Consider the following 19,802-nt stretch of genomic DNA (forward strand, 5'->3'; position numbering starts at 1 on the left):
TGTCGTTTGATGTTCTGTTGTTATTCCTTCACTGTTTAGCCTTCTTGTTTCAGCTGCTCTCTTTAGGGTTCACCCCAGCGGATCATCTACCTCCATCTCACCCTATCCTGAGCATCCTCTTCTGTCACACCAATCCCCTCCGTATCCTCCATTACTACATCCATGAACCTTCTCTGAGGTCTTCCTCTTTTTCTTCTGCCCCGGCAGCTCCATCTTCTACGTCTTTCAACGTCCAGTGTATCCACAATCCTTCCCCAGCACATCTACAAACCATCCCAGCCTTCCCTCTTTGTCTCCAAATCGGATCTCTCGCTCAGACGTACTCATTTCTAATCGTGTCCATCTTGGTGACTTTGAATGAAAATATTAGCATGTTCAACTTTGCCACTTCAAAATACAAACATAAATAAACAACTTGCATCATCTCACACGATGCCAAGTGAAGTGAAATGAAGTAGCTGAGGTCACAGAGGTGGATGTGGTAGTTGTGGTGACATTTTTATGAATTATTAAATGTACACAAAGTGACGTTTAGTGACCTTATTCTGTTACTAATTAGACTTTCAGTACTTTCGTGTAAGTGCAAACTATAACTGAGCTTCTTGTTTCCCTCATGACGACCATCGACTTGTTTAAGACTACATTCATGCCAGTGTGGTCTTATGAACGCTAGATGGCAGAGTCGAGTTGTAGCCTGTAGCACATTAATTGCCCCGACTGAAAAACATAGTCTACCTGGGCCACGTTAATCCGTTTCTTATCCAGGGCGGGGAGAAAACTTCTCACTTTTTTCTTATCAAGGAGGAGCCTGACAAGCAGCGGCGCAGAGGCTGGGGCACAATTTGACTTTGCGGAGTAAAAACTCTTAGACAGCGAGTCAGTCCCTCGGCGATGCTCACCCGGCTCCACGCTCGAGATTGATCACCAATTACCGGGACTGATCATCGGGCAGCTTAGCCGGTAGCGCAGGGGAGAAACCAAACCAGTGCGCCCCGCTCCTGAGCTCCAGGTAAGAAGAGTGATCAGCTCCGCTCTCAGGAATGCAAGGACGGATTGCTGCAACACTCGGGGAAATTCCTGAGCAGCACTTTTTTATGCCAAGCAGACATGTGCTTCACTGTAATTTTCACTCAAAGGGGGAATGCACGAATTGTTGCTTTTATTTTGTTTTATGGGAAATGATAAAGAATCAGTGGACCATGGCATATTATCACACCGGTAATTCCTTTTCAGAAGTGACTTAAAACAACAGCGCACAAAAAAATCTTTCTGCTTTCATATAAACACTTGACAGGATGAATTTGGTGCAAGGCATAATTATCTAGTAATAAATAGTTTTGTTTATAGTGAACACGGCTGAATGAAAACATTTTCAATGTTATGATTTGCAGGAATGACAGCTTCAAGAAATACATTTTTTTAACAGTGAGTGTGTGACAAGCATATAGCTAGATGATTGTGGAGCATGTTAAAGGTAGCTCACTGTACGTGTTGATGCAAAGGTTTTAGCCTAAGGTGGTAGAAAAAGTAGATTGTTTTTCCATTTCTCACATTTTTCACATTTCCGACCTCAGTGGTTCATGATGAATGGTTGATAATGAATTGGATTAAGTACTGTGCTGATTACTTTAATTTGAAAAACGGATAGCGATTTCTATTATTAATTTCGTCTCAGTCAATCATTTTAGAGCTTCTATGAATAACAAGCCACGTCATACTTACAGTGCACGGTGTTATTTTTCCTGTGACACTTGAGGTAGTGCGCGTTTGTGACCTCGCACAACTTTCTCGTCTGTCTGCGTAATTGTTTTTCTGGTGCCGCCTGACTGTCCCGGGCCCCGGGCCCCCCAGGGGAAGTCCTGCCCGCAGACAGGCAGCTCGGCCCGGCTGGGGACATGCCGGGTCCTGCCGAGCCTCTGAAGTCTGCTGGCTGGCTTTGAACTGAAGCTGCTGGAGGTGGAAATCAATCCGTCTCGATCCCCCTCTCTCTCTGTCTCTGTGCCTCTTGCCCTGACTCTCTCTTCCCTTCACTCTCACTCTCTCTCTCTCTCTCTTTCCCCTGCAGCCCCCGGTGCAGACATCTCTTCTGCCACTGAATCTTTCATGTAGAAAGGCAAAGGATACACAGAGAAGAAACAGGAGGGATTGTAACTCATCTTCAAAAGAAGTTAATATGGTTTCTGAGGATTAAAGGGATGAAGGTAGAAAAACTAACAAAGCCAGCGCCTGTAGTCATGATCATCCTATACTAGGCTTGAGTGAATGGAAAATTTGTTTACTTACTCGCTTTTTTGGCATGTTATCATTGCAAGTGTTTTTCTTGTGAAAGTTTAATGTTTAAATTTATGCTAGATGTCACAGCTGATTCCAATAGAGGAAGCATAACCATTTCCCCCCATGGAGAAATTTATAGAGCTCAGGAGGCCTTCTGGGGTTGAATGTTTCGTAAATGCTTCACACATCTAAGAGGAAACTCAACTAAAACACGTCATTTGGAGTTTACTTATGGTAGTGAAGTTATTTCAGCTCATTATTTTAGTTAGCAGGACAATTTATGATACAGCTGTTTGGTGGAGTCTTGTAGCCAAACTTACTGCACCGGGAACATGTGTAAGAGTTACAGTGACCCTGTGCATTTTGCATAATATGCAATATATTGTTTATAGCTTTATATGAAGAACATAAAAATCTAGGTCCCATTTATCCACAAATTAATACTTCCATTTATTTAAGAGGCATTTATTGCTTTTAGAGCTGAAAAAGTAGGCTGGAGAAAATTTTTTACTATTACTTTTCTGCATTAGTTTTGCATTAGTTGTAAAATAAATGTGTCAGTTCATCAGCTTTCAAAACTTTTAAAATATATTCCATTAGTAGATAAATTATTTGATTTTAAGCTTTAGCTTAGTTCTACCCTTGTATAATAAAAAGGTTAGCTCTGTGAATAAAAACGTTATAGCATCAAAGTAAATTTAAAGTAAATTTAAAGTACAAACAATGAAAATCCAAGTAATATTTTTATTTTTAAAAGTACATTTAAGTCTGCAGAGATTCTTAAAAGCACATACACAAATAAATGATTGTGTATTGTGTGAAGAGATACATCAAATACTAAATGCCACCTAAATTAAATCATATGATCCTAAACTATGAGAATTATTTTGTAATTTTACAGACAAAATTACAAAATAAGTCCAATGGCCTTTATGATACTTTTGTGATAAAGAGTGAAGTGAAAAACTGACCCTCCCAAACTCTTGGGTGGGCCATTAATTACTCATTATGGGTCAACTGCTTAAAACAGGGCAGTGGTTCTTCTTTTCTGCGTTCCGTCATGGGCTTCCAGGAGGTCCCAAACAAAATGAGAGGTAGCAGCTCCACTTCATTGTATTTTATCTTTGCAATAATACTTTGTAATAATCCCAGCAAAGGAACATAAAAGCAAGAAAGCTTTTCTAATCATAGGTTTTATTCTCACCGCTATTATTTCCCCATGCACAGTGAAGACAGTTCAACAAACCAATACTAAATCCTCTCCGTGTAGACCCCAGAGAGGGAAGTTTTAACCAAACTGGGGTTTGTGGTCTAATTTGTGTCTACTTACAATTCCTCCTGTGTATGGGTAACCTACTACATCAATGTCCTTCATGTAGAGTCTGTGGAGAGAGCGATCTGGCACTTTGTGTCTTACATTATGGAAAAATGCTGAGAGTGGTTTTAGAAATCAAAGTTCGGATAAACACATGCAAGAACGTTTGTGCCTTAAGATGAAGTTAAAGTAAATGTCTTTTGCTGGTTGTCAATTAGAGGAATTCATGGGCATTGAGGATACTTTCATCTCCAAATCTAGTGTTTCTCATTTGGTTGTTGAGACATTTTGCAGGTGGAGAGTCTGTTTGGCACCGTGTCATCAGTGCACTAAGTTGGGCACCTGTGCAGCTGAACATATGAGCTGTTAGATCTATGATAGCATGAGCCCTCCTTGGGCTGTTAGTGATGGCAGATGAAGGCATAAAGTGTGCTTTTGATGGTTTGCAAATACCTCTATGTAAATCTTTAAATTCCCAAATTTGGAGTCTTGGGTTGATTGACTAGGAATTTAGCTTTGAAGATTTCCCTTCTCTCACAACCACATCCATCCATCATGACAAGCTTCGGCTCAAAAGACTTAAATGATCCCTCAATTTCAGCCGCTTGAAAAATCTGATTTGTATTGAAAGCTTTTAGAAGGCACAACTGTATGGTTCCTTTTTTAAAATTGTAGAAGTAGCAATGAACAGTGCAGATTGATTCTACTTTGAGCCAGAGTTTTAAAATGCACTCGCTCTGTTGATTATGAGTGTGGCTAAATTCTCGCTAATCACATCAAATGAGTCATTGCTGTTACTGAAAAGCTTGTCCGCTGTTGATTTGAGCTTGATTTGATCATTAAACACTCTTTAACACTCTTTGTTACAGCACAGTGTCTTCTAGGAGCAAAAAGGCCAGTGAAACCTTTTTTAAGTGGCACACCCCACCAAAAACATATTTATGCTAATTTTTGAAAGTTGTTTTTTCTTTACTGTAGGTCTATTGAGAGAAGGAATAAGACATACAGAGGAATTTCAGGTAGAAGATTAAGCTTCCCACCTACAGTCAATGCAAAATAAACAGAGACAGACGTGGAGACAGGGAGAGAGATGTTATGCACCGGCAGAGCTAAAGAGAGAACAAGGGATCAAGGAGTGGAGACGATGAAAGACAGATCACCGGCAGGCAGAGAATCAAAGAGCACGGTGACTGACTTGAACTGCGATAGGTGTGTGCTGCATGTGTGTGTGTGTGTGTGTGTGTAGGCATTTGCGACTTCTTTTCATGTGCCCTAAGAGTTTGTTTTTCCTGCGCACTGAGTGGGAAGCTGACAGTAAGTCTGTAATTAAACCAATCAAAAGATGAAGAGACATGAAGAAACATCACACATGTATGCACACACACACACACACGCATGCACATAAACATACATTTCGCTTTGTGCGTTCAAATTATTGAAAGTGTGTTTCTGTTCTGCTTAAAAAATATGGACATTATTCACCATCAAGGACTCAAGTCCGTCTTCGAGCTGGCTCTCGTCATCGCGTCTCTTAGTGCCACATGTTTACATGAATCACGGTTCTCTAGATGATATCCGAGTCACTGCACTTGCTGCGTGTCCATGTTACCGTAGAATTGCACTCTGATTTGTTGGTGGAAATTCAAGTTGCAGCAAAGCATGTTTTGACGCTCCTGTGAAAACGCAGCTCGAATTGATACAAGCACGGATGGTGCTGTTGGGTGGGATTGGAGTAAATGGATATTTAGTGAGGAGGCAAGAGCCAGCTGTTGTCTGAGGTTTGGGTTTGTCTCCAGAGTTGGAAATCCCTTTAATCAGCGTTTATTTTCACATCAAACTTAAGACAGTAATCATGTTGCAAATCAGATGTATTTATTTCCGGCTCATTTAGTTCCCCAATAGTGAGTCTTGATGGCTACTTCATTCAGTGAGTTTGACTTTCTCAAGGACTTGTCAAGACTTTTAAACTTTAACTTTTTTAAAGATTAGTACAAGAAGTCAGTGAGATCCATTAATAGAAGTTTTGATTGAGTTTTTGATGGCCTGACTCAGCTGAAGGTGAAAGCGGTTGGTCTAATTTGAGTGACAGGCCTGCTGCCACCACCCCTTTATTTACTTTCCAGCTGCCTGCAAATCATTCAAAGGAGACAAAATGCCAGCAGCGCATTCCTTCTTCATAATTCACTGGAGAAAAGAAAGACAGTTGGTGCATTTATGATTACTGAGGATACCTAAATATGAAATGACAGCAAAATGGCCTCATTTTTAAACACATAGTTGGATTAATTTTGAAAGCCGCACATTGTTTAGGAGTAAAGTGTGATTTTATGCTTTTCGAGCAGGTTGTTAAGTGCAGTTAGCTGATTATGGCCACTGTTCAGTTAATGACATGGTGTTACACTGAATAGAATAGTTTATTTCTTTTTTTCCCCTGATAATTATAGGCTCGTGCAGTATGGGTTTTATGCTTATTATCTCGTTTTAATCTCTTTATAATTTGAGGTTGCATTGTGAAATTTTACTTTATTCTACTGCGTTTCAGTGATTTATTCTCTTGAGTGTAAAACCTGTCACAAAACACAACAACGTATGTATAAAAAGACGTACAATCGTCCAGTTTCGGGGAAAAAAATCTGTGCTATCTAAGTCTTGTTAAAGTAGGTTGTTTATCGGAGATGGTGGAGGTTTAAATGACAGACTATAGAAACTTGATAGTGGGGAAATCCACAAAATGAGTGGTTTTCTGCTTTCTGTTTTATCTACAAACCCACGCCACTGAAGTTTTACTACCTATAAGAAAACCGATAATTGACTTGCATAATATCCCAACACTATAGTTTACATTTTAACTGATCACAACTAATTGTCGGTTGGTAATTGGTATAAAGTTGTATACAGTCTGTTGCGATTCAGGGCTAATGTAGTGGGAATGTATTAAAACTGTAAACTTCCTTAACATGTTAGAAAATGCACTAGAAATGAAATGCTGTAATAGCTGGAATCCTATATAGAAAGACATCAAGTGAAGACATCTTGTGTTCTGACAGAGGCTTAAAGATGGTGATGCTGAAATACAGCTGTTGTTAGGTTTGCAAGAAAACAGATGGGTTTGAGGTGTTGTGCTTCTTGGATGCACACGCAGACAAACAAGGTAGTTTAAGGCAGTCAGATTGTGTTACATGTGTTTGAAATTGTGCCTGGATTTGACAGGTTGAGCCCTACTCTGTTAAGGGATCAAATCATTTGCCTGTTTAGGGATAGAGCTCCTCCAGAGAACGCTGATTAACTTTGGAACTTTGTTTATGACCTGGTTGGATTGTGTAGGAATGTGTTTATGGCAGCGTTTGGCAGATTTATTGGTTAAAAAGACCAATAAACTTGCTTTTTTTTATATAGATGTTCAAATTGAAGTATAATTCTCCTCAGGTATACTGGATATGTTATATTAGATAGTTTGATTTCTTTTTTTAATATGAGGAATGCATTAGTACTAATTGTGGTTTTCTTGCAAAACTTTAATTGTTTCTAAATTTGCATTTTTATGACACTAAGAATTAATTTTGGCATCACTTAAACATTATATAAAGTATATGACTATTAGGTATTTAGTTTTAACATGTACTTTCATCTGTATAACAAGAAGTTACATCGTGTTTAAGGATCATTAAAAATGTCATTAAGACAGGAAAAGGGGTTGGTTAAATGAAAAAGTGGGAGGAAGAGTGAAAGAACGATCTAAATGGGAAACAGATTTTTCCTTTTAGAAAAACCAAGAAATCCCAAGATGAAAAAAGGCTGGACCCTGCTGCTGATTTGATTGTCATCAGAAATTAAGTGCATTTCAAGAGACCACAAACCATCCTCTTACCAAATTCTTCATTTTCTACATTGGTTAGCTTGTTGGCTTTGTTCCCTGGCCACTGATTGGCCTAATACTTCACGGGGCAGGAAGTCAGGGTAATAAATATCCTTTACAGGGTTAAACACTGTTGCTGAAAAGCCATTTTCCACACAATCCATCTGTAACATTGCTTAATGATACAGACGTAGGAGAGCACAGAAGGAAGGAGTGAAATACACGTGGCATATTTCCCAGAAAAAGCTTAATGAAAGGAATTAAATCAGTGACACAGAGGAGAAAGAGGCCGGCATCAGGAAAGAGCAATGTTTAAGATGATTACCATCATCACTGGGTTCACTAAAGATCATAGTAAAACACTGGTTGACCACTGGTGAGAACAAATTACATATAGAGTGACAATCAGACAATCTTTATGGCCTATAACAGATCTAAAAACAGGTGTACAAACGGTGGACTACCTACATGCTAACTAACCATCAGCCTCTTTTACTTTGAAACTCAGTGGTCTGTTTCGAGTCTTGGTTGCAATCTTGAAAGTTAAACCACTTAGTGAGCTGTATTTGCAGACAAGTTGGCATCTTCCAAGCCAAATACAGGGGACTCTGGCAGTCTGCGAACAAATAAAGCAATCACAATGAGGTCTTCAGTGCAGCACCAAATACCTCTTGGTGACCGGTTTCACCAAGCAACTTCCAGCTACCACTTGGGAAATGCTGATTTTTTACAAACAACCAGTGGTTGCCAGGTGGTCACCGGCAGGTCTCTTGGCCTGATAATTGGGACTCAAGATGCTTGAAACGTCAGTTTTCCAAGGACCCTTGTGAAGTTAGCCACAGTCTTTCATCTTACTTTCTGCTTTCTCCGTACTTAATCTCAGCTTACTCCATAATGCTAACATTGACTCTCTTTAGGGCTTTGCTGTAGGACTCTTCTAGTTTTTCTATGGATGCATTTTTGTAGATACTGAAGAGTGAATTTAGGACCCGTCAGACAATCCCCTCATTGTACTACATAATGAAAAACTTTAGCACTATGTTTCAGATGTAGCATTTTTATATACTAATATAATAATCCTCTGACTAAATGATCTCATTGGAATTAACATCTAAAGAACTAGACAGCTACATTAACAGGTAAAGTTGGATTGAAATTACATATATGAGAATTTGCACTTTTAAGAAAGTCTGTATAAGCAGACAAGAGCACAGATACACCTGGCATCATTTTCAAGTTTTCTCTTCATTCCGTTTAGTTTATTTTGACAAAACCTGATCACAAAAACAACTTATTAGAAAATCGCCTTTACAATTTCACACACATGCTACAGGACTCGATTTTCTGACTAACTTAAGTTAATAAATTAACAGCTTGCACACACAGCCTGTCTGCTCACGTTCTCAGGGTGGACATCCTCACGTAGACACCGGACAAAGTACTCTGAACCACATTTGTGGTCATTTCTGCTCCACTAAGTGTAGCATGACCTCACACAAAAACACACAGAATCACTTGCATAGCTTCCAACAGCTATGGTATCACGACTTGTAATTAGTCCACTATACAACTCATACAATAAAGTGTCTTATTATTTGGATGTACAAATTTCAGTCCTCAGATTAAACAGACTGCGACTGTCTGTTCAGTCCAAATAGTGATTGTTGACATGATAGATAGAATTAGTCCATTTCCCATAAAAAAGTAGATCCTATAAACTAATCATTGGACTTACACACACTTACACACTTGACAGCCTTTAGTGTTTTCTTTGTACATATATAATTTAAAGCATTACTGCAAAAATTCAAGCACACTGAGCACATTAAGCCACGTCTATGAGTGGTACATTGCTTCACTTGCACAAAAAAGAGGACAAGTGGAATTAGCAAGAAAGACGTGGAGCCTGTCTACTTAGTCCTTGTATGATGTAATCTATGGGAATTTCCAAAGATCAACATCTCCTTTCACCTGCGGGATGTAAACATCACCGTAATGACTTTAAGTAAGTCTATCACATTTAGCTGACACATTTTGTTGCAGTCCATATCAATACAGACTTTAACCCGCTTTGAAGTTCTGCTCTGGATCTTTAGCAACATTACAGCATTATACTTGTCACTGTAGGCCAAACAGCTTTGGCAAAAGATGCCTTCTTTAGGTCTTGCTGTTTAGTGTTACATGCGTTTAAGGTTAATGCGTTTGAAATTGTGCATTTTTGAAACGAAGCGAAGTAAATTGCCGCCCCCTCGCTTTGTGGTATTGCACATTTCATTTCTTCCGCTAACAAAAACAGCAATCAGATGCAACCAAATGAAAAGCAGACATTAAGACAGAGCTAATGAAGCCAGCGAGGCACCAAAAGGCTTCTAGAAAATGTTTACTACTGTAAAAATGTACTACAGATGAACAATGCTGGACTGTGATTCATACACAGTACATTTGCTGTGTAACTAAGAGCAGCTTACACTCTTACTTAGTAATGACACAGCTAAAGACACAAGGGTTATTTATCTGTGATTTTAGGATCGTTAGAAGATTAATACCCTTGGGGGGTTAAAGGCTTGGGCTTACTTTCATCTTAGACCTGCCCCGACAGAGAAAGCTGAGGTTAGAGAGACAGCGTGCGGGTTGAAAGAGGTAAAGCAGACTGTCAGAAGACACCAAGAGTCTTCAAACGCTGCCATGTTGGAGTTATGTGTGTGTGTTGTGCATGTGTTTATGTGTGTATCACTTTAACCCCATAATGAGAAGCCTGGAGGGGGTCCATAGCCATTTGGCAGATCTTAATTTCCTGATTTAAAAAAAAAAAAACTGTCTCCCCTTTTATCTCCTTTTCAGCAGTAACACACACACACACACACACACACACACACACACACACCGGTTGTGGTCTTACCACAAGTACTTGTGCAATTAAGCCTGTTTTGCCCTTAAAAGCAAATTGTGTGCATTTATAGCCCGCGTATATGTGTGTTCATGTGCGTGTGTGCGTGTGCGTGTATGTGGATGCTGTAATTAAGCAAGATCAAACCTCTGGGTTTGTAGAATTAGCCATCGTTGAAGATCAGAAGGTTTTTAGTCAAGTGTGAGACAGCGAAGAATGAATTTAGAGGTTTGGAGCCAGGCAGCAGACAGATTGTGACCTCAGATAATTGTGGTCTCTTCCTTTTTTTTGTCTCTCAGACACATTGACACATACACAAAAATACTTTGATACTCTCGACAAGTTCAGATGTAAAGTTCAGCCGTCAGTGTGCGAAACTGAGCTGATCTGACCTGGGGCCACACCGGTTAAAACGGTAAAACATGTTTTTATCAAAGTGTCAGGGCATGTGTTTGCTGGTTTTCTGATTTAGGCAGCTAAAACTACTGGTACATGTCGGGGAGTCATTGCCTTGACGGATGATGAAAGCCAGTCCTGCTACAAGACAGCACTGTTGGTAATTTCCATGAATGCATCTTGATGACTGTTAAACTGATCCATACTTAAAAAGATATCACAGAACAATATGAAATTGATTTTAATGAGCGATTTTAATGAGGTCACGTACTTTTCTGTATAATGTTCTTTTGATAGCTGATGACCATGTAATCAGGATTCAAACATGTTGGGATTTTTGTGGATTCTTCAAACAAAAATGTTATTTAATTTTATATTGCAGGAAGAAAAAAAATGTTAACTGTACTGAGCCACAGATACACTGGAAATTGTGACATAATGATGTGTCATCCAGTATTTAGTATGTGTCATGGCCCGTTATAAACAGGCAGAAAAATGACTGTATCTATTATCTGATGCCTGTTATCCAGCAGGATAACACACCATGTCACAAAGCTGAAATCATCTCAGTCTGACAACGAGTTCGCTGTAGTGAAATTTGTGACTAAGCGTCAGCAGCTAAGTGATGCTATTTAGTCAGTATGGACCAAAATCTCTGATGAATGTTTCCAGCACCTTGTTGAATCTATGCCATGACGGACTAGCAAGGTAGAAATAATAATAATAATAATTAGAACGGATCCCAGCCAGCTGAGTTACTCGGAGACATATGTATTTATTTCCCTGTTGACAGTGATAAACTAATGACTTAATAATAATTTAGTAATTTAATGTTACAAGCAAAATATATCAGTGAATGGTATTTAAACATTGACACAGACAGCCACACACACACACACACACACAGAAATGCTGTATACTCAGTGCAGGACAAACATATAGTGACTAAAATCAGAGACACTTTCTTGGAAACGCTTGTATTTCCAAGAAATAAACAAGCAATCAAACAATACCACACGGCAGATTAATTTCTGGCACATTAAGGGGGAATACACACATGTTTTATGAAGTGCTGCTATCAACAACCTTATATCCAAACACAGCTGTCATTTCACAAAAACCAAACTAAACAAGCTTTCTCTTCCTCCGGGATTTTATAGCTTTCCCGACCTTTGCAAAGTCTTCGTCTTCGCGTCAGCTTGTCATTAAACTGTTTAGCAGCGAGGTAAAGAACATTTTAGCGTGTTTGCAGAAACAAACACAAAATGTAAAATTGCTGTTTACCTAATGTCAACTTAATGCTGTGGAAGTGTAATGTGAAAATGGATCCTAGGCATTTTATTTTAAGTGTTTTCCTTCTCCTTTAACCTGTGCTTAGCAGAACTATAAACTGAATTAGAAACATCAAATTGATTTATTACCTACTGATCGACTATATTACTCTGGGGATTTACACCCTACTGCAAGCCAACTTTTTCCACCCTGATACAATACCAGGTTAGCATTAAATATTAGTTGCACTATTAATTGGCAGCCATCAGTGTGAAACTAGGCTTGAAAGATGTTTTTACTCGCGTTTCAGCTGAGGTTGAGGTTTGGAGAAAATTTCTAATCCAACGTGAAAGAGACATAACAAAGAAATAGGCGTATAATTAAATGTTGTTAAGTGATATCACCAACCTTTATTGAAGCAGAGGTTAGCCAACGGTGATGTGTGCTTGTAGTTATGAGTCAGAAGAATGCCATGGGCTGTTCTGTTGCTATTACTTGCTCTCGGTGTGACGTGCTATCAGCATGAGAGTGAAGTCATTTGGGCCACACCGACACGTACACACACACAGACACACAATATCCCCACTGACAGCACTGCTGTCGGCAGGATGCTGAGATTCATAACAATGCTGTTTTATGATTGAAGTTTTGTGCAGGAGTCTGAATGCTGGAATGTTTGCATGAATATAATTCGAATTAACAACCTGTCTTTCTCTCAGCTCTCCCAGGAAGAACACACAAAAATGTCAGAAAGGAGGGAGAAGAAGTCGATCTTTCTGTCCTCGTTATTAGTAAGTTTTCTTCTCCTGCCTCATATCGGCTCATTTTACCTTATATTTGATAATAATATAAGGGCAGCTTACACTCTTGCATATCTTCATACATCACTTACTCCCCCTCTCCACCCCGTATCTTTGTCTGTTTGCGTTCCTCTGCTCTTCTCTTTACTTTTTTCTTCTTTTCACGCCCTCTCTAAAATCATAAAGCAGTAGCTTGAATTTAAATTTGTCATCTTGTTTTTGATGCTGACCCCTCAGAAACCCATATTGGTCCAGCAGTATGGCTCGCAGCCATAATAAACTCCACATTTGGCACAGGAAAAAAACAGACTTTGTGGTTTTATGTGCCAGCAGCTTGGATAACTCTTCAGCACTTGTACCAATTAGTGAACCTTGGAGTTTTTATAGAACATATATCTTTATAATCTGTCTTACAATCTGGAGATTCTCAGCTTGTTTTGATGTCTTAACCTCTTTCCCAGAATGACAGACAGTATACTTCTCGGCTACTGTCATACAACATAGCACCCTTTTGATGATTATAGAAGTGATGGATACTAGCACTATATTATTTGCAGTCCCCTTAGTTTCTGCTAAATTTTAATTCTATAGGCTGAGATCATTATTACACGTTAAAGAATGCGTCATCTTGCTTTAAATGCTTTTTAAATACATCAGTTGCATACAAAAAAATTGAAAGCTGATGTGCTTTAAACATGCATACACTTGCAAAGACAGCAGGGGGCGACTCATCTGTTTGTCTGTGGTTCTCAGTCATCCAGGTCATTGTAGTCAAAGGAGCTTGCAAAGAAAAGCTTTTCTTTGCGCACTGCAGTTGGACAATCTGTGCTGTTAGTAAGGGGAAGTAAATATCGGAACAGCTTACTAATGACAATAAACGAGCGCTCTACTTATCCCACATTTAAAGCTCATCTTAAAGAAGCTGATGGGAAACCAGGTCTGTGACCATTTGAAACTAATTTCTCTCTGATGAGGTATTAATATCTGTTTTTGCTGAATCTCTTTTTTATGCGACTTTCCCTGGGAAACCAGATGTAAAACAGCAGTTTTGATCAAATCTGGCATCTTTAAATCTTTAAATATTTTTGGTATCTTGATGTCGATTAGCATGTGTTGTAAGTGTTAAATGAATAAAGACACAAAGAAAGACAATATCTAAGTATTTCAGTTTCAAGCTAAACATTTTAAATCCACCAGTTTTAATTTACTCATCACTGGAAGCACTACTTAACCTGTGAACTATTGCAAGCTAATCTGGAGGATCTGGTTTGACTCACCAAATATCTGGTATGAGATAATATATGCAGTCAAATACTGATTATCTAGACACATAAACACACTCGTGGTGTAGATGTATATTTATTTAAATGGTGCCTTATGTCTGCTGACATGAGATGGTTATTAGGGAGAATACAGTGAGTGGGAGATGTTATTAAACAATAGAGAAGATGGAGAAACTTAGTCATGCACAGTCATGCACTCATTTACTTTCACTCCATCATTTTCTGGACTGCAAATGATTTTTAAAAGTCAGTTTGTTTGTTTGGAAAAGGACAAAGTGTGCTGGTAAAGCTATAAATACCAGCTGCTACTTATTACAGTGAGTCACAGTGACACGGCACAATGACACATAGGCTACACCGTCACATTTTCACATTTTAGAGGATGTTATACTGACTTGCGTTCATTTCCAAATCTTAACCAATACCACAACTTTTCTTCATGCAACCCTAACCTACACCTGAAAGGTTTAAACCAGGTCTTCACCTCACACTTCAGCGATTGAGGTTAATGAGTTACTGTGCAGATATATTTATGTCTAAACAACACGAGTAATACAACCACAAACAAATACACACACATGCAATTGATGGGATCATGCAAACTCTCGTTTGACATGAGGACAGCTAACGACGGTCTCCAGCTGAGCTATTGCAGACAAAGAAGTCAACATGTTTGTTTTATTTGCTGCTTGTTTATTTCCAGTTAAAGTGAAGATGCTGATTCACGGATGCTTAATTTTATTTATAGACTCTATAAATAAAATGACAGATGGATGTAGCCCCTATATATATATCATCAGCCATTTCTTTGTGGCCCTTTGGAGAAACTGGAGTATCTGCTTTTCCAGAACTTATGATAATAAGAATTAAAAAATGATGTTTAAGGCAAATACCAATACCAATATTAGGTGATTTAAATATCTGATAGTCCAAAATATTGGATGATTAAGTAAATAAACAACTACAACAGTGTAGCTGTTTGTTTACTGATCTGTTTTTGCTTGAATAAGCTGGTTGTTGTATTTCCAAACACAACTGTTAGTATTGGGAAACTTGCAGAGTGCCCTCTGGTGGACAAACTACGCAATGTCAACACTTGTAACATAGTTGAAGAGTTTTTCTCCTGATTATGATTTATTGGAAATTACAAATTCCACTACTGACAGATCAGCAAATAAGTAACATTGGCCCTGCGATAAATCTGTTAGATTAGGCGTTGATCTGGATCTATTAATGACTTTAATTTTTTTGCCGGTTGCAAACATGTCTTGCACAGGGAGTCTGTCAGCAGTAGTATGCATCTGTCATTTCTGTTTTCACAAGTTATTATATGTTGTTTTGTCCTTATTTCGTCTGATCTCGACTCCCCCTTTCTGGCTCTCTTTCTCTTCCTCCAGGTGTGTTGTGTGTTTGCTAGTGCAGAATATAACATCTGTGGACAGAATGAGTTCTTCAACCAGACCAGTAACAGCTGCCAGGCCTGCCCTCAGTGCCAGCCAGGACATGAGCCATATATGGTGAGAATGCATGCATGCACTCATACATAAAAAATGTTAATTTAACTCGTAAAAGTTTTTCACTATTTGAGTACATTTTGAAATCAATTGTTGGAATCAACTGACAGCACGAGTGAAGAAAATGCAGTAGCGAATCATCATCAAACTAAGGCCGTCAAAAACTGAAGACTTTTTGAATGTAGGTGTCAGTTTTGCTTAGACCACCCACAATCCATGCATTCCAACACATACGCATATATACAAATACACAGCACGCACACATAGCTGCATGGTAAAGAGTGCCTTAATTTAAATGAACAATTTCTTTATGGTTTATTGCTATCATTGACTTCAACGTGAAGGCATGCATTACAGTGAATGGCTTGCAGTAGTCACATAGTGATTTAGCCCTCGTCAGTCAGTCTGCCAACAGCCAAAGCAAACAAAGTACAGGTAAATGCTTCAGTGGGCACCTGGGGGTGCCACACCCGCTTGAGAGAGACAGCTGCACTCAAGGGTGAATAGAATGAATTGTTGTTTTCACACATGCACATCTACATCTCTAAACTTTTCTCGGTATTACTGGTGGAGCTGCTTATGGGAATGCAAGTGTCCTACTTAGTCAAAGCAGAACAGTGTATGGTCTTTACCCGGCCAGGTAGATAGCACAAAGACATTGTGAGGCATCCGTGTCCAAACAGAGCTGGCAAATATCCAGAATTCCCAATAAGTCATAAGTTTGGCCTCTTGCATGTTTTGCTGAGACCAACTACATTATTGTGTGGTACAAAAAAAAAAGCAATGATATTTTTTCATCATTTGTAGAATTCTTGTGCATAAACAGGAAATCTATATGCTGCATTTATTCAATATTTTGAGCAGACCCTTTATCAGGATTTACTTTTATATATATATATATTTGTGCGTATACATGTGTCTGTTCAGTAGAAGCTGGATTCTCTGGGCTCATTAACCTGCATGAATAATGCTTAAATCATTTGATCAAAACATAACAGAAAGAAAAATTCAACTTCTCCAACTACTTATCTAAAGTCGATGTCCTTTAAAGCAGCTGTGGGTCATCTACTGATTGGAATGTCGGTCATTTGATCCATGGCTCCTCTAGTGGGCAAGCAGAAGTATCCCTGGGCAAGACACTGAGCCCTGAGTTGCCTCTGGTGTTTGAATGTATAAATGTCAAGTTAAAAGCTCTTAGACAAAAAAACACTTGTGTAGGTGTGTGTGTGTGTGTGTGAATGTGGCTTGTAGTAAGAAAGCCTTTTGAGTGCTCAAATAAAGGAGAAAAGTGCTGTATAAGTGCAATTTAAATCTAAATTTGCATAGTAGTAAGAGTTATAATTATGTTGATATAGATACGGATTTTACAAAACAATGAATTTTAGAAGAACCTTTTTATCAAAAACAGAAAACATGGCACACTGTTTTGTCTCATATTTTATCCTGCTGAAAATAAAATAAATGAAATAAACCTGACTAAAAAAAATGAATATAAAATGTTAAAACACCCTCTAGGTATTGTTAATTAAGACTAACAGTTCAAACTGTCTTGCTTTAAAAGGGCTGCGTGGATGCAACGGTGAATTTGACTGACAATGTCCTCAGGATCTGATTTGTACCGGCGCACTGAAGTATGTGGCGTCACTGTTTTTCCAGCTGAATGCGACTCACCTGAAATTAGGCATGATGTTATGAACGGTCAAACCACCCAATACTGCAGGTTCCCTCGGCACTCTGACTGCTCAGTGGCAGTTTTTAACCACAGCAGCTTATTAAAATAGACAAGAAACCGCTCGGCACTCTAGACTCAGCGCTGGATGGGCAAAATTAGCAGCAGCTGGATGGATGTTGTAGTGCATTCTGTATTTAAAGAGCTTAAAAAAACAAGATCACAGAAAAAGCATGAACCAAGACACGATCAAATACTACAAGTATTTTAATGATCCCCAAAGGCAGACAAAAAACCCCACAATTACACATTTGCATGGAAGTGATCACAGTGCACTAAACCCTTTGTTTCTATCTTAGTTCTCTCCTCTGGTGCTTTCCTCATTCCTGCTTTGTGTTTGCGCATGTTAACAGAAACTTCTATAAAGCAGCTGGTGAAATCAAATGATCGTTCTCCTCTTTCTCCACCTGATGAGAAGCTCGGTCTGATAATCAAAGAGTATTGCAGCCATTTGAATGTAAACCTCGAGTAGTTTCATCAGTGACATGAAAGCCCTCTTTGCACTCTGATCCTTTAGGTGCCACAGTCTGGAACAGTCTGTCACTTGTTCTTCTGTTTCCCTGACATGTTTCTTGTACATGTGTGTCTTAATCACAGTATAACCAGAAAGTTCTTGCTCAAAACAGAGACTCCAAAAAGTACATGCCTGCACACACTCGCACAGACACTATGCAAGACTCCACACAGTGCAGAGAGATATTGAAGACCGATTTCAGTGCACATCTTGTATGCAGATTTCCAGGCTAGTTAACAGCCCACCCTTACATTTCTGATTTTGTTGGAAGGGTTGGTGGGGGAGGAAACATTGAAGATGTGAAGAAGTACAGAAGTTTTACATCAGATTGCATCTTGTATTGTGTATTGTGATTATGGTCCCTTGTAACCTCGGCGTTTGATGAATAATATGCACTGCAAGTCTGAGGTAATCGCCTTTATTTCTCTTCACGGTCAAGTATTATAATACAAGCATAACTATCTGAGTTTCACTCACCTCCATAACTCCTATAATAAGCAAGATTCAAAAAGGCATCAATTTGCTTTTCAAAGGAACGAGTTCTTAATCATTCTGGAGAAGCTTTGAGTCACTGTAATCCTGAGTATAAATGATCCAACGAGAGCTTTAACTCAAAGCGACAAGATCCTGCCGATAACCCAGCACAGTTTTATATCAAACAATCACACCGAGACTCACGGACGTCAAAAAAAGAAGGGAGAGAATATTAGATTTCTGTAAGAGTCAGCCTGCTGTAGCCTAAAGCTAAGAGGCATAGGCTTTTTTTTAATAGACAGATGAAAGTGGGAGGGAAATGAAAGATGAAAGGAGCGAAAAAGAGAAAGAGGTTGATGTGTTTTTACATGTGTGTGTTTGTGTGTGGCCTGTTTGGCCTCCTAACTGAGAGGAATTACCATGTGGAGATGGGAGGAGATGGATGCTCGAAAACATACCAGTCGTCTTAAACAACACCAGTCATTGAAAAGCATGCGCAGCGAGCCCCAGCTTCTCCAGCCACGCACAAATCTGATATGCGAAAAAATCTGATTTTCCTCGTCTTTTGAAAAAGTAATGTCAGATTGTCTCAGAACAGAGATAGAAACACATCACTGTTTTATAATGTGTGTGTCCACGTCACAGATCAGCGATCTGTAAATTGTATTTATTTGTTATTTGATTTAATAATTGATCATAAAACTTAAAACGTCTCTTTATAAAAAATGTGTTTGTGTGTGCTCCGCAGACCTGCGGTCATGGTGTGAAGGATGAAGGCTTTACCTGCATGCTGTGCCCAAAGGGAAAATACTCCGGAGGGAAATATGAGATCTGCAAACGTCACACAGACTGTCATGCGCTTTACAGTGCCACTGTTCACATACCAGGAACTTCCGAACGCGACGCAGAGTGTGGACCCTGTTTACCTGGGTAAAGCACACTAACAAGCAGAGGCAACAGCCATTTAACACACAATGCAGGACACCTTTTAAATGATCACACAAAGAATCATTGAACTATTAAAATATACTCAGTGTTTTTCATTGGCTTCAGTTACTTTATCACTGGTAAATGGTAAATAAGACAAATGCATGCGATGAATTTCCATGTCATTTATGGTCAGCTTCACCCATCTGTTATTCACTTTGCATTATAATAATGAGGTAGTGTGTCAATAAAAAATAGCCTTTGTAGCCTTTTAAATATGCAAATGACACGTGAACTGTCACTTTTTTCCTGGTGCGTCTTCTTACATGTCCTTGTAAATACGTGTCTCATAAGAAAAACAGGTGCTTAAGCCTTAAAACATCTGGCGCAATGTTATATTTAAAAATGACTCGAGCATTTGTTTGCCTGCAGTTTTAGCTGCTTAGTTTCTAAGTTCTTTTTACCTTTTCCTGATGCATTACTGCATTTCTTGGCACACTACTGCCCCCTATAGAACACTGACTGGTGTAAAACCAATGACATCACTCGAACAAATCGCCC

General features: G+C 39.0%; 1 protein-coding gene across 1 annotated transcript in view; it reads left to right on the forward strand.

The window, feature by feature from the left end:
• Positions 1–812: 812 nt before the first annotated feature.
• The window catches only part of edar (ectodysplasin A receptor), a 34,211-nt gene continuing 15,221 nt past the window's right edge, over positions 813–19,802 (forward strand). Inside the window, exons 1-4 of the mRNA XM_006802369.3 lie at positions 813–1,009; positions 12,720–12,791; positions 15,481–15,600; positions 19,063–19,244. Of these exons, the coding sequence (XP_006802432.1) occupies positions 12,744–12,791; positions 15,481–15,600; positions 19,063–19,244 (350 nt within the window). The 5' untranslated portion in view covers positions 813–1,009; positions 12,720–12,743. The remainder of the gene's footprint in view (positions 1,010–12,719; positions 12,792–15,480; positions 15,601–19,062; positions 19,245–19,802) is intronic.

This window comes from Neolamprologus brichardi, chromosome 16, assembly GCF_056152115.1.
Source record: "Neolamprologus brichardi isolate AB-2024 chromosome 16, ASM5615211v1, whole genome shotgun sequence".
Classification (NCBI taxonomy): domain Eukaryota; kingdom Metazoa; phylum Chordata; class Actinopteri; order Cichliformes; family Cichlidae; genus Neolamprologus; species Neolamprologus brichardi.